The sequence below is a fragment of the Pseudorca crassidens genome, chromosome 2 (genome assembly GCF_039906515.1).
Source record: "Pseudorca crassidens isolate mPseCra1 chromosome 2, mPseCra1.hap1, whole genome shotgun sequence".
In the NCBI taxonomy this organism is placed as follows: Eukaryota; Metazoa; Chordata; class Mammalia; order Artiodactyla; family Delphinidae; genus Pseudorca; species Pseudorca crassidens.
The window spans coordinates 26,015,761-26,030,778 of record NC_090297.1 but is presented as its reverse complement, the minus strand read 5'-3'; the positions used below and the strand labels follow the sequence as shown (position 1 = coordinate 26,030,778).

At 44.7% G+C, this 15,018-nt stretch overlaps 1 protein-coding gene across 11 annotated transcripts in view; it reads right to left on the bottom strand.

Moving 5' to 3' along the window:
• Positions 1-538: 538 nt before the first annotated feature.
• AZIN2 (antizyme inhibitor 2) overlaps positions 539-15,018 on the bottom strand; it is a 33,665-nt gene continuing 19,185 nt past the window's right edge. For 10 of the 11 annotated variants that reach the window (XM_067725354.1, XM_067725353.1, XM_067725361.1 and 7 more), the window contains 2 exons: positions 4,003-4,217; positions 539-895 (listed from right to left, as the gene is read on the bottom strand). In XM_067725354.1, coding sequence (XP_067581455.1) covers positions 757-895; positions 4,003-4,217 — 354 coding nt within the window. In that variant the 3' untranslated portion in view covers positions 539-756. Of the gene's footprint in view, positions 896-2,092; positions 2,938-4,002; positions 4,218-15,018 lie in introns of those variants that run through there. The other variant, XM_067725363.1, reaches the window with a different exon arrangement.

Below are 15,018 nucleotides of genomic sequence, written 5' to 3'. Positions count from 1 at the left end.
CTCAGAACCTCCCGGGGACCCACCTCTTTGCTCTTTATCTTTGGTATGAATTTCCAAAAGCGGTGTCAAATATTCAGTTTTCCCCACTTTGGGCCGGGACTTAAGCTGGCTGTTGGGTTCACACAGAAGCCCCTCACCAGCCATGAGCTGCAGCCCTGGTGCCACACAGAGACAACCGTGACCCCGACCCCAGACCCTGACAGCTCCCCCTTCCCCACGAAGCCAGGCATGGAAGCTTGTGAAGACGAGAGAGATGAGTTAGAGAAGCTGGGTGCCAGTGGGAGGTGCCCACACTGCAGTGGGTCAGGACCGAAGCAGAGGGCATGGGGTTATCATAGTAGGGTGGGGAAGTCTCGGCCCTGGCCTCACCCAGGCTGCTTCGTGGACTGAACCGCCGGGTTCCACTGGCGTATTAAACAACCTAAATATTTATTCGCTTCATATTTACAAAGGTGGGAAGCAGACCAAGGGAGACCCCAAGAACCCCCCCATACCTGGCTGACCAGGCCCCTGGCGCTGCAGAGGAGGCAGACACAACTGGGAGGCACAGGATTTATGTTGCATACTTGAACTACAGGGAGCGCAAGACTGGTCCTATTTACAGGGCAGAAACACTGCAGGGGGAGCGTGGGGCCGGCAGAGCGAGCGCCGGAGTCCTGGCCAGAGGGTGCTCCTGATCGCCACCTTCCCCTCCGCTCCCAGAGGCGTCTCTGCGGCCCCGCTGGGGTTCTCCGGGGGCGGGGGGACGGGCCCCGCTCACATGATGCTCGCCGGGGTGAAGACAGGGCCCATGCACAAGGTGTCTGTGATCTCCCAGCCACAAGACAGAGGCCTGCACGTGCCCTCGGCGTCCTCGTCCTGTTCTGCAGGCAGCAGCTGCCCTCGCAGGGCTTCCCTGCAAGTGAGAGGGGGTCCCTGGAGGCAGCCAGCACGGGGCCCGCAGGCCAGGCACTGCTAGCCGATGCACTGGAAGACCTGGCGCCACTGGGGCCACAGAACCCAGGGGCAGGGGCAGGGGAAGGCCTGCTGCCCCTTCTTCCTCTGCTGCTCCCTTCTCCCCCATAGTCTACCCCCACAAGGGAGAGGAACCCACGTTCATTGATGTGCCCACTATTGGGCCAGGCACTTTGCTTACAGTATCTAGTATCCTCCCAAAACCCTATAAGGGTGACATTATCGACCCCATTTTACTCTGAGGAAATTGAGACTCAGAAGTTACCTGCCCAAGGTCACATCTTCTACCCTAGAAGGTGGTAGAACTAGGACTCAACCCAATGCTCACTTCAGTGCCCACATTCTTCATATCCCAAGCTTAGTACTTTAAAAGAATCATCTGCCTCGCCTCAAAAACTCTACAAGCTGTTTCTCCTACATCCCCACGTTAATAAACGGCTCGTGCTCTTGCCACACGTTGTCTTCTTCCCACACCCAGTAGATCCCTGCTGAGCCTAGTTCCTGAGCATCCTCAAAGGTACCTGCTTCTCTCCATTCCCGCTGAGACCACCATCTCTAGCCGGGAAAGTGCAGTCTCCCTGATCTGCTCTTGCCCCCTCTGGACAATTCTGACCCAGGTTCATCTTCCCAAAACGCAAACCCCTGCTCTTGAGTCGCCAGCAGTTTCCTTCCACTCTCAGGCCCCACAAGATCTGGCCCCTGCCAGCCTCTCCCATCACACACAACAGTGCTGCCTGGTTGCCAGCCACAGCAGCCATCTTTTGGGCTCACGTCTCATCCTAGGCCTGTGCACATCCGGCCTCTGCCTGCATCATCAACCGTTCGCTGAGTCCCACAGCCCAGTGTACTCCTTCATAGCAACAAGGGTTCAATGCCTGCTTCCCTGACATTCCTCCAACTATAGCAGGGCAGGGGATATGTCTGAGTTACTCACTGCCTAGTGGCCCCAACAGCAGGCTGGTACATGGTAAACACTTGGTGAGGAGGGGTGGACGCTAGGTAGGAGGACAGGGAAAGAGCACTGGGTTCAGTGTCAAGAGGCCTGGGGGTAGGGGCAGCAGGACAGCCTGTCCTTTACTTCTGCCAAGTTCTGCTTCCCCACAAAACCCTCCCTCTTCCACCTACATCTTCCCTTCCCTCCCTTCATACTTCCAGGCTATTCTAGTCCCCCACCTGCAGGAAGGCCTCCCTCTTTGCCGATATGTGCAATTCAGCAGCAAATCAGTAGTCAGTATCTTTGCGGAGTCCAGTCAGGCTGTTCCCTTCCAGGTGGGAGGTCCTCTGGGCCAAGCACCCCCTATCTGAGCCTCTGTCTCCTTATCTTTCAAAATGGGTTTTGAAAGATAAGTTTCTTAGAACCCCTCACTGGCTCCCTACTGCCTTCAAGATCAAGTCCAACCTGGGCCTCCAAGCTTCTTCTTGATCTATTCTTCCCCACAGTCCACTCCAGCCAGCCAGAGCTACTAAAAATTCTTTGGATGGACTAGACTCTGAAGCCCCTACCCCTCCTGGCCCAGACTACCCTCCTGTCAGCTTGCCTGGCCCTCCTTACCCATCAGGCCTCCTGAGAAGCAGCCCTGACCACCCTCCCCAGCCTGCTGGCCCTCCCTCCCTAGTGACCTTGGCACTCTCTATGCCAGGGTCTATGTATGCAGGTCTGCGCCTTGGCTCACCACGTTCTCAGATGCTCTTTTACCCCCCAGGACCCAGCACAGAGCCAGACTCTAAAGTAGGACATTTTGATGAGGCCCCTTTAATATGGGGAATTTTTTGACATGGCCGTTTTAATACATCAAAATTTTGTGTTCCTAAGTAATGAGTGCATCTGACTCCCTGCAGCCTCATCCAACTGTGCTTGCTGGTGACGGTGCCAGGATGGGATAAGGAAGTCTGTGTGATTATTGTTTTTTTACTTTTGTTTTTTAGGCCTTGTCAAAACAGACCCCTGATGTCAAAACGGTGGCATCAGCCTATCCTGTGCCCCTGCAGGGAGTAGAAACAACAGGTTTGTTGACTGGATAAATGACATGCAACTTTGATACTGAGCCCCGTCAGGCCTGGCATTTGGTAGCACTGTTCCGGTGGGGGTGGGCGGGGGTGGGGGGTGCAGGGAAGAGGCTCAGGAACCCAGCATGTCCCTGGGGACGCAGGCTGCACTCATTCCTGAGGGCCTATTATAAAAGCCCCTCCCAACTACCCCAGCCCCCAAAGAGGGGGCCTCTTCATCACTGACCAGCTGTGTGACCTCAAGCAAGTGACCTCTGTTTGTGTGGGTAAAAGGAAATCGTCAAAAGGTGCCTAATGTAGGGCCTGACAGAAAGTTTCAACGGTTTAGGGTTAGGGTTAGGGTTAGGGTTAGGGTTAGGGTTAGAGTTAGTTTTCTTTCCATCTGGCCTCACTGGATCCCACTGCTGGCCTGCCGTGGGCGAGCTCAGTGAGCAGGCGAGTCTTTGACTTTCCCGGGTCACAAAGCAGCCACCCAAGTGATCAGCCCTATCTACATCTGCCCTCATCTTCTCTTAATCCACCCAGTAGTCAGAGCGGTCTTTCAGGCTTCAAACCAGCTCTCAACTTCCTTCAAGTCCCTTCCCAGATCCAACCCTGCTCCTTCTCCAGCCCCGACCAACCTCGTGTAGTTTCCTGAAGTTATGCTCGCTCCCTGTTCCTTCTGCCTGGAACCCGCTTCCCACCCCTCCTGCCACCTAACTCCCACTCGTCCACCAGGCTTTGGCTTCATCCTTCCTTCCTCAGGGAGGGAGATCTGGGCCTTGGGTTGGGAGCTGGGCTCTAAGCCTCCCTCCAGCACTGCATTATCAGGAGTGTCTGTCTGCTTCTGTGTCTCTCACGGGACTCTGAGCTCCTCAAGGGAAGCTCAGTCTCATTCATGGCCACAGCCAAGCACAGGCCTCACTTGGAATCAGCAGCCAACAGCTACTTGTCACATTGGGTTACCCAGGAGCAGGGACCCAGACCTGGGGTTCCTCTTATTGCTTCTGCCCAGGCTGCTCCCTTCTCCCCCCACTCCATTTCCCAGCAGGGCCCCCTTACCAGGCCACCCGGGACATGGCATAGGTGATGCGGCAGGTCTGGGTGCCCCCGAGGAGGGAACCCATGCCCACGGTGTAGGCGCCCATGTTCTCAAAGACCAGCCAGTCCCCTACATGTAGTTGCGGCAGCCACAGGCCCTCAGCTATGCAGTCACAGCCATCGATCACTGGGCCCCATAGGCTGCTGCTGTACAGGGGCTGCTCCGTGGATGGTTTCTGCAGGAGAGAAGGATGACAACGGTCAGCTTTCCTGGGCATACGTGCACAGCCTGAGCACCCCCTCCCTCCGAAGCCTGCATGGCTCCCACAGCCAATAGAATAAAGACTTGATGGGCCTCTAAGCCTGCAGTTAAGGCCCTCCCACTTCTCTGCATTCATTGCTTCCTACACTCTGAAGCCACAGTGCCTGGTCTTACATCCAGACTCCAATACTTGCTAGTTGTGTGACCTTGGGCAAGATACTTTATCCCTCTGTGCCTCAGTTTGCTCATTTGTAAAATGGGAATAATAACAGTACCTACCTCACAGGGCTACTGAAAGGATAAATGAGTACAGGTAGAGCATGTAGAACAGTGTCTGGCACATGGCAAGGGCCCAGTAAGTTAGCACTATCTTTATTATTGTTGGTGTTGCTGTCAGCTCCTGGCTTGGGCCTTCACTGGTGTGTCTGCCACTTTCCAGACCCTGGGTGGGTCCCCCCCTCTGCAGCCCTACCCCCTCCCTCAAATCAGAGATTGTCCTCTGGACCCAGCCCTGGGGCTCCTTCTTCTATGCAGGCCTCCACGATCCCCTCCTTCCATGCTAGGCCTGGTAACAGGAGCTAGAAGCACACCAGTGAGTTAGACCCTCCCTCCCTCCTTCCCTCGGGCTCTCAGTCTGGTGAGGAAGACGGGCCTCCCACAGACAGTCACAGGGTGACCTGCCAGAGGTCACAGAGGACCTCACAGGGTAGATAGAATTACTCCCATTTCAGGGAAACTAAGGTTCTGAGAGGTTAAGTGACTTACCCAAAGACACAACTAACAATGACATAAAATTTTTATTTTTTTTTAAGTGACTTCCAAATCCAGGAAAGAAATCTGTAACATAGGCCATTTGTGGACAACCAAGATATCACTGCAGTTTGTCACAGTGTAGGGATCCTGCCAGGCAGGTCCTAGAGGAGGAGTCATGACTGAAAGAGGGACAGAAGCGAATCCTGGCTGAATCATGCCCTTGAAAGCCCCTCGTTCCAGTTAGTCCAGCTGCTCTGGGCTCCCCAGGTAAACCCTGCTTCCCTTCCCCCAGCCCCAGCCATCCCCATGCTACTCCCTGAGGCTCCAAACCTACCAATTCCTAATTTTCCTTTAGATCTCAGCTTCCCCATGGAAACTTTCCTAAGGCTCCCCAAGCTTTGTCATCATAGCACGTACTATGATTTATGATTAGATATTTATGAAATGTATCACCCAGGCCTGTCTTCCCTGTCAGACTATAAATTCCATGAGTCCAGAGATCATGACAGTCTTGTTCACCCCCATCTCCTCCAAGCCTAGCAGTCTGGCATACTGTAGGTGCTTTTGTCAATAATATTTCTTAAGTGAATGAATGAATAAATGAATAGGGAATACATGAGTGATGAGAAAGAGGAAGAGCCAAAAAGAAAGAAAAAGAAGGTACGAATGGAAGCCATCAAAGAGTCTAGAAGGAGGCAGCGGAGGAAACGAATGCAGGATGAAGGAAAGGTGTTTCAGTACCTCAGCCAGGAGCAGGAATGAGTCAGACTGAGAAGAGTCATGGGTGCCATAAGCAGAAATAATACTCATAGTTGACAAAAGGGTAATGCATAAGCCACTGTCTCATTAATAAAGAAAAACATGCACATTATTAAAATCAAACATGAGAACCATCCTATACTCATTAATTCATTCAGTAGGTACTTATTAAGCACCTACTATATGCCAGGCTCTGATCTAGGAGCTGCAGACGCATCAGTGAACACACACACAAAAAAACAAAGTTCCTGTGCTCATGAAGCTCACATTCTAGGAAAGCGAGATAAACCAATACATCCTTGTTCATATAACTTAACAAGCTTGTTCACAAGCTTCTTGTTAATGAGTAAAATTCATCTTAGTTGCTCTGAATTATTTCCCTTAGCTCCAGTTCTTAAAAAACAATAAGCTAGGGACTTCCCTGGTGGTGCAGTGGTTAAGAATCCACCTGCCAATGCAGGGGACACGGGTTTGAGCCCTGGTCCGGGAAGATCCCACATGCCGCAGAGCAACTAAGCCCGCGAGCCACAACTACTGAGCCCGCATGCCACAGCTACTGAAGCCCGCGCGCCTAGAGCCTGTGCTCCGCAACAAGAGAAGCCACCGCAATGAGAAGCCCACGCACCACAACAAAGAGTAGCCCCTGCTCGCCCACACGCAGCAACGAAGACCAAACGCAGCCAAATAAATAAATAATTTTAAAAAAACTTAAAAAAAACAAAAAAAACAATAAGCTAACCTTTAAAGAATTGTGAGAGGAAATGCTATATAATTGTATCCATGAGGATCCTTAAGGAAATAGGTTCCAAAGATTCTTCCACAATAAGATAAAAAGGAACCCTTGAGTTATAATCAGAGTTCTCTCACTTCTTAGTAGTGGTATAAATTAAAAATGGGTGGAAAAGAAAGATTTTAAAACTTCACAGGAAATAATGCAATTATCATTTAAAACCTTTAAAAAGAAAAAGGAAACAAAAAAGGAATATGCAAAATAAATGTTCCAAAAGCATGTGGGGACAGGCTTGTAAGTCTCAGCTCTGTTTATGAGTCGGAAAACTGAATGGAAATGGACAGGCACCTGTAAAAATGTAAGATGCCCAGTCTGCTACTAGGGCCCCCTCTGAGAGAGAGGGCAGGGGGTTCCTACTTTACCAAGCATGCCCACCACTACTTCACACCTCATCTGGGAGGCAGTTGCAATTCCCATGTTACAGATGAGAAAACTCAGAAGAAATGACCTGCTTCAGGTTCTGGAGGGGGTTAGCAGCAGAACTCCAGGTGGTCCCAGACAAGGTGCCTCCTAGCTGCACCTGAATCGCTGCTTTCCTCAAAGAGACCCAGTAGGTGAGCAGACCCACAGATGAAACAAGGTGAAACATTTAGAATGGCACATGGCTTTGATGGAATCCCTAAATAGTTCCCCAACTTTTAAACAATAAATCAATTAACTCCTATACTGCATAAAGTATACAGAAATATTTTCAAAGGGAAAAAAATGGCATGAGCAAGGGCTGCACACAAAAAGGAAAAAGAGGAAACAGAATAAAAGCCTATGATCAAAATCTCACTCGTGAACATATAGGCAAAAATCCAAAATGAATCCCTAGCTAATCAAATCCACACTCATATTCAAAGAATCACTTTCAATGATCAGCTAATTTGTCTCTAAATGGAAGGCAGGGATGATATGAGCAAGGCAATCACTGGCTTCATCATAATATGGAAAATATAGATCTACAATTCAAATTAAATTTTCCCAATACATGTCAACATGGCATTCAATAGCCTATAGCATCCCTTCTTGATTAAAACTACAGACAAAACTAAACCCCACAACTATTTAAAATAAGGAGCCAACTCTAACTTAATGGAGATACACTAGAATGGCTTCATTTCAGAACTAGAAGCAACCTTAGTAATTAAAGTTAAGCCCCCTCATTTTCCAGATGAAGAAACGAGAGAAACAGGGCCCAGAGAGGTTAAGTAATTTGCCTAATGTTACTCAGCTACTATATGGCAGAGCCAGGACTCAGACCCACATATCCAGAATTTTGTTTTCATTATTCTTTTGCTTTACTTTTTTCCATGAGTATACCTAACCCTAAACAATTTAGAATTTGATTTTGCACTTTTTAAAATGTATATGATTGGAAATATAGGGTATGTAATCTCTGCAACTTGCTTTTTTGTTTATTTGAAACTTACATTCCCAAGATTCATCCAACTGATGCATGTAGATATAATTCACAATAAGCTGCATAGAATTCATTGTATGGAATACACTGTAATTTATTTGATTATTGCCCAGCATCAAGACAACATTAAGGTTGTTTCCAACGTTTTGTATTATAGAAATTGCTCCTGTGAACATTCTGACATCTCTTCAAATACACATACCCAGAGTTTCTATGCAATATATACCTAGGAACTTGCTGGGAGAGTGTACACATGTCTAACTTTACCTAAATAATGCCAACTTGTTTCCCAAAGTAGAAATACCAACTCCACCTAGCAGTATCTAAGAGATCCAACTCTCTATATGCCACCAACACTTGATATTGTCATGCTTTACATTTTTTTCTAACCTAGTTGGTAGAAGATGTATCTTGTTTTCCTTTTACTTTGCATTTTCTTGATTACCAATGAGGTTGAGCACCTTTGCATTTTCTATTTGGCTTTCCTCTTCTGTGAACTGCCTGTTAAAGTCTTTTGCCCCTATTTCTATTGCTTTCTGCTTCACTTTTTTCCCCTTATTTTCATAAGATTCTTATTTGTCTCTGTTTCCTTTTTAAGAATCCTTCATATATTCTCTCTACTAATCCCTTATCAATTATATGTGTTTCAGTATTTTTCTCCCACTTTATGATTGCCTCCTTCCTTTCACTAACAGATGAGCAGAAGCTCTCCATTTTAATGTAGACAAACATCAGTCTTCCTTTTTGGTTTTAAAGATATTCTTCACTGTTTTTTCCTATTTCAAGGCCAAACAGATACTCTCCTGTATTGGTCTCTGCAATTTATATATATGTATGGTGTAAGATAGGGATCCAGTTTCATTTTTTGCATATGGACAATCAGGTGGTCTAGCATCATATATTAAACAATTCCTAACGATATGCTTTGCAAGTGCTGTCAAATCAAGTTTCCAGATATATGTGGATCTTTTTTGTGCTGTCAACTATGTTTTGCTGGTCTATGTTTTTATGCCACTCTCCAAACCAAACTATTTTAATAAACTTCTATTATTTTAGTGGTTACTGTAGACATTTACATTTTAACATGCATACCTAACATAAAATCTAAAATTAATCGATATCTTTACCTTCTGCTCAAACAATTCAAAATCTTAGAAGACCAGCTTGGTCACTCTACCTCCCAACTTACATTCTATTGCTATCCAGTGTTTTAGTCTATCTTGTTTGTGACAGAGACTGCTAGTTGCCTACCCCCAGCAATTCCAATCTTCAATGTTTGCTGGGCACATGTCCACCCAGAATAAAGACTATATTTCTCAACTTCCCTTGCAGGTAGTTATGGCCATAAGATAAAAGCATAAGTACTTTCAGGAAATTTCCTTGAAAGACAACTGGCAGAGAGACTTCTCTTATTTCCTATAATGGCTGGAGCTTCAAAATGCACCTACCAAGATGGGGGCAACACCTAGAAACAGGTACAGCTGAAAGCCATATGGTTCCATGTGAATATGAAACCACTATACCAGCTCTGAATTGCCTGCATCCAGACAGTTGCATAAGAGTAAAATAAACTTCAGGGTCTTGTTCTAGTCACATAATTGTTGTTGGTGGTGATGCTGGTGCCAGTCAGTGATCCTTTAAATATACCCGCATATTTACCTACCTTTGCTCATCATTCCTTCCTGCAACTCAGACCATCCATCTGGATAATTTTCCTTATGTCTGAAATATATCCTTTAGAATTTCCTTTAGTGAAGATCTATCTCTCAGTATTTGCTTGTCGGAAAATGCCTTTGTTTCATACTCATTCTTGAAAAACAATTTTGCTGGATATAAAATTCTAGGTTGATAGGTTGAAGCTGCTATTCCACTATCTTCTGCCTTCCATTGTTACAGGAGAAAAATAAGCTGTAAGTCTAATTAACATTCTTCTACAGGTATTCTTCTATCTGTCTCATTTCTCTCACTAGTTTTATGATCTTCTCCTTGTCTTTGGTATTGTTTCACTAATATGTTGTCTAGGTATGGATTTATTTTTAGGTAACATACTTGGAATTTGTTGGATTTCCCAAATCTAAGAATAAGTGTTCCTCTCTTACATTTTATTAACTCTCTGCCAGCTATTAATTTTTTAAATTTTAATTTATTTATTTTGCCTCTCAGCTCCAAATCCACCCTTCTTTGCCCTGGTTTGTGATGCTGGAGTAAGACATTTCTTCTTTACTATCCACCTCTATGTTAGGCTTTGTCAATAGAAGTTGCTGGAAAGACACTGCAAGAACAGATCAGGAAGAAAGGACTTTCCTCCTTTTAGCCTGATGTTTTCTGTGTGGCCACCTCTGGTTCAGGGTATGAGGGTCTGGTTGCATTCACTTCAGTGGCCCCCACAGTTCAACTTTGGCCTGCACAGTCCAACAAGCTTCCCTCCACTCCGCAGCAGGCTGCTTCTGTGATGCAGTTGTGTTGGGAACCCTCTGAAAGTTTCTTTGCCACTGGTAGGCTGCACATCCTTGTAACAGCCACAGTCTCTCTTTAAAGGTTTCAATCTCAGCCATGGAGGGAGAAGCCCTCCTCTAAGTTTCTTCCTTTTTCACTCTCCCTTACCAGGGGTAGTAACTGCTTTTATCCTTTTTAGTAATTAACCATCTTTAAAGTTAGCAATTCTTTATATTAAAATTCCCCTGTTCAAATTACTTGTCTCATTTCTGTATCCTGATACAACCTCTTCCTGAAACTATGATTAGACATTATGCCTTCTCATTCTATCTACCACTTCCTTTGCCTTTCTTATTTTCTTTCCTATCTCTGTCTCTTTGTGCTACATTTGCACAGTTTCTTCAGCTCTATCTTCCCATTCCCTAATTCTCTCTTCAACTGTCTCTAATATCTTTCTTACCCAGTGCATAAGTTCAATTTTCATATATTTCATTTCTAGAAGTTCTATTTAGTTCTTTTAAAAATCTGCTAGTTCATGTTTTTATATTTGCTTACTTTTGGGTCATATTTTCAATTTTTATTTCTTTAAATATTGTAAATATTTTTATTTTTAGCATCAGATAATTCCAGTACATGTAGTAATTGCAGGTTTGAATCTGCTGTCTATTGCTTCTGCTGGTTCCCCCTCATGGTGACTTGTTTCTTTGTGTTTTGTGATTTTTTATTGTGATCGCATGTACCTTGGAAATTTATCTGTGAGAATTTTTAAAAGCCTAGGTTGAGAACTCCTCCTCCAGAGAGAATTTGTGTTTGCTTCTGCAAGATAAAATGAATTCTAGGCTTGATGTTTTTCAGACCACACAGTTAATATGAATTTGGGCAACAAACCCAAGAAAAGGCCGGCTTGTGGTTTCAAATTCTCATTTTTTTGCTCTCTTCCAACTACTAATAAGATCAAAACAGACAAGTTTTCTTGCTGTCCTCCTCTGTGGGAGTTTTTCCTAATATTCTCTTACACTAATGATTATGTACTTTTTCAGGGTTCCCAGCTTTATGTGAGGGGTCCTATCATATTCTCTATCTTGACTAGTCCCTAGGAACACACACAACTATGAAAACTGAAGATCAGTGCTAAAAGGATTCAGTATACACCTCCCAGAGAGAAAGCCAGTTTCAGAGTTAGGTTTTCTCTCTGGATTAATTAATTCACTTAACGCATATTTGAACAGTCACTGTTGTATGTGCTTGGGACACACTAGTGAACAAAATAGACAAAGATCCTTGTCCTCATGGAGTTTATAGTCTAGCAGGAGGGAGGAAAACAAAATAAAGAAGCTATATACTGTTTTACAAAGTAATTAAAAAACAAAAGACCAGGTGAGGGGTACAGGTGTAATATTAAATAAGGTGTAAGGTGTCAGGGTAGGCCTCCTTTAGGGCAAGGACCTAAAGGAGGTGAGGAGTGAACCAGTGTGGTACCTAGAAAAGTGATCCAGGCAGAGGGGAAAGCTGGTGCAAAGATGCTGAGGCAGGAACATGCTGGGTGAGTTCAAGGAACTGCAAGGAGGCTGATATGATTAGAGTGGGGTGAGCAAGGCGAAGAGGGTGGGGGAGGTGGTCAGAGAGGAAACAGGGTCAGATCACAAAGGGCTGCGGGAGCTACTGTAAGGGCTCTGGCTTTAATATGGAGTGAGACAGGAGCCAAAGAAGGGTTTTAGGTAGAAAAGAGACATGATTTGACTTACATTTAAAAAGGATCCCTCAGGCTGGTGAGTTGACTGGCATTTACTCTAAGTGAAATGGAGATTCCTACTTTCACTTATTTTTTGACCTCTGAAGATTCCCTGCTATCTCTTAAGTCAGGACACAGTTTTCTTTATTGTCAGTGGGGAGGCTGTTTGGGGTATCTAGTCTACCACATTGCTGGAGATAGAAGGCACCCTACCAGTTTTCTAAACATAGCACAAAGCTGTTGTCAAAAGAATGGGATAAAAACTAGAGATCATTGAAAAAAAATGAAATTAATGTACAGTATGGCAAAGCAGAAATAAAAAAGGGTTAGAAATCATTACTTAAGAATTGTTAAGGCAAGAACTAACCAGATTCAGACCTGACAAATACTACTGCAATATATTCCATACGGATTCACACTTTTTAAACCATAAATAATTAGAATAAAATACAATGACAAGTAAGAAAGCCCAATCTTTTCAAGGGAGGGGGTGTCTCTGTACAGAGTGGGGCAACTAGAGCTTGTACCGTGAATTTTGCTTCCCAAGGTTCTCGTAAAGCCCCCATGGTACTCGCCCCCTCCGGGTACCTCCCCACACCTAACTATACCTTGCATTTATGAAGTGCTAATACCCATTTATTGAATTGCATCTTTATACCCTAAATATATGTCGTTTTAGACCACTCAGTGAACATTTAAAATGTTTATAAATAAAGAGTCCATCTAACATATCAGTAAAGAAAACCATATCTCATAGTATATAATTTTTTTTAAGTTAAAAACAATGTGCACTATGACACTTAAAAAAACAGGAATGAAAGTAAATTTTAACAATAGTTGTCTCTGAATGGTGGGATTAGTGGGTTATTTTATTTTACTGTTTGTGCTAAATTTTTCTCCAATAAATGTTCTATTTGTTATATATATATACACCATATATATGGTAATCTATAAACCGCAGAGCAGTTAGAGACAAATTTCCTTACTATTAATTGCAGCACACTTAGTTAAGATATATGATAGTGTGTTGAAACTTCTATGAAAGAATAACAAAGAATCACAAAACTAAAATAATAAACCATCAGATTAAGAAAAAATATATGTATCAAATATTATATTAAATACATACACACATGCATATGCAGGCTCATCTTCATTTGCAAGAAAAAAAAAATTTAAGACCTCCCAAATTAGGCGAACAGAGAATATAAAAATACATTGATGGGACTTCCCTGGTGGTGCAGTGGTTAAGAATCCGCCTGCCAATGCAGGGGACATGGGTTCAATCCCTGGTCTGGGAAGCTCCCACATGCCACGGAGCAACTAAGTCCGTGTGCCACAACTACTGAGCCTGCGCTCTAGAGCCTGCAAGCCACAACTACTGAGCCCGTGTACCACAACTACTGAAGCCTGCGTGCCTAGAGCCCACGCTCTGCAACAAAAGAAGCCACCACAATGAGAAGCTCACACGCCGCAACCAAGAGTACTCCCCGCTCGCCGCAACTAGAGAAAGCCCACGCAGCAAGGAAGACCCAACACAGCCAAAAGTAAATAGATAAACTTATTTATTTTTTAAAAAAAGGATCACTTAAAAAAAAAAAGACATTGACATCAAAGGAAATAAAATAAACCAAAAACAAAAAGTTTTATCCTTGTCAAAGAAACAAGAATGAAAGAAATATTGAGGTATACCATTTCAGATAAATTAGCCAACAAGAAAAAGGTCATGGACTTCCCTGGTGGCGCAGTGCTTAAGAATCCGCCTGCCAATGCAGGGGACTCGGGTTCGATCCCTGGTCCGGGAAGATCTCACATGCCATGAAGCAACCAAGTCCGTGCACAACAACTACTGAGCCTGCGCTCTAGAGCCCACAAGCCACAGCTACCGAGCCCACGCGCCACAACTACTGAAGCCCGCGTGCCCTAGAGCCCACGCGCTGCAACTACTGAGCCCAAGTGCTGCAACTACTGAAGCCTGCGCGCCTAGAGCCCGTGCTCCACAACAAGAGAAGCCACTGCAATGAGAAGCCTGGGCACCGCAACGAAGAGCAGCCCCCGCTCGCTGCAACTAGAGAAAGCCCGCACGGCAACAAAGACCCAACACAGCCAAAAACTTTTTTAATTTTTTAAATAAAAAGAAAATGGTCACAGCACATAATGCTGGTGAGCTTATTGTGAAATGGTACAAATGGTAACAATAAGTATTGGTCCAAGCTTTGAGGAAAACAATCTGACAATATGTATCAAGAGGCATAAAAATGCTCAAATCATTTTACCCGGTAGTCCTATTCCAGAGACGGGGGTGGGGGAGGGGGAAGCTGGGGCAAAGTGAGAGAAGCATAGACATATATACACTACCAAGTGTTAAATGGATGGCTAGTGGGAAGCAGCCGCATAGCACAGGAAGATCAGCTCAGTGCTTTGCAACGACCTAGAGGGGTGGGATAGGGAGAGTGGGAGGGAAGCTCAAGGGGGAGGGGATATGGGGATATATGTATGCATATGGCTGATTCACTTTATTGTACAACAGAAACTAACACAGCATTGTGAAGCAATTATACTCCAATAAAGATGTATAAAAAAAGAAAAGAAAATAGTTTTTAAAAGGGAATATACTTTAAGCATGTGCATTGAGCCAGCATACAAAGAGACTAACAAAGAGCATTCTAGGCAGAGGGAGTACTCATAGAAACATGAATAAGAATAAACAAAAATTAGCAATGCCCAAATGCCCAACAGTGGCGACATTTTACAAGGAGGCGGTGATTTTATAGAGAGGCCATCATTTTATAGGAAAGTATCAATAGTCAAGAGCTTGTTCTTTGGCAGCAGACAGGTAATCAAAGATGAATAAGACAGGAACTCTACCCCCAACGGTCTACAGTTTATTCCTTTATCAA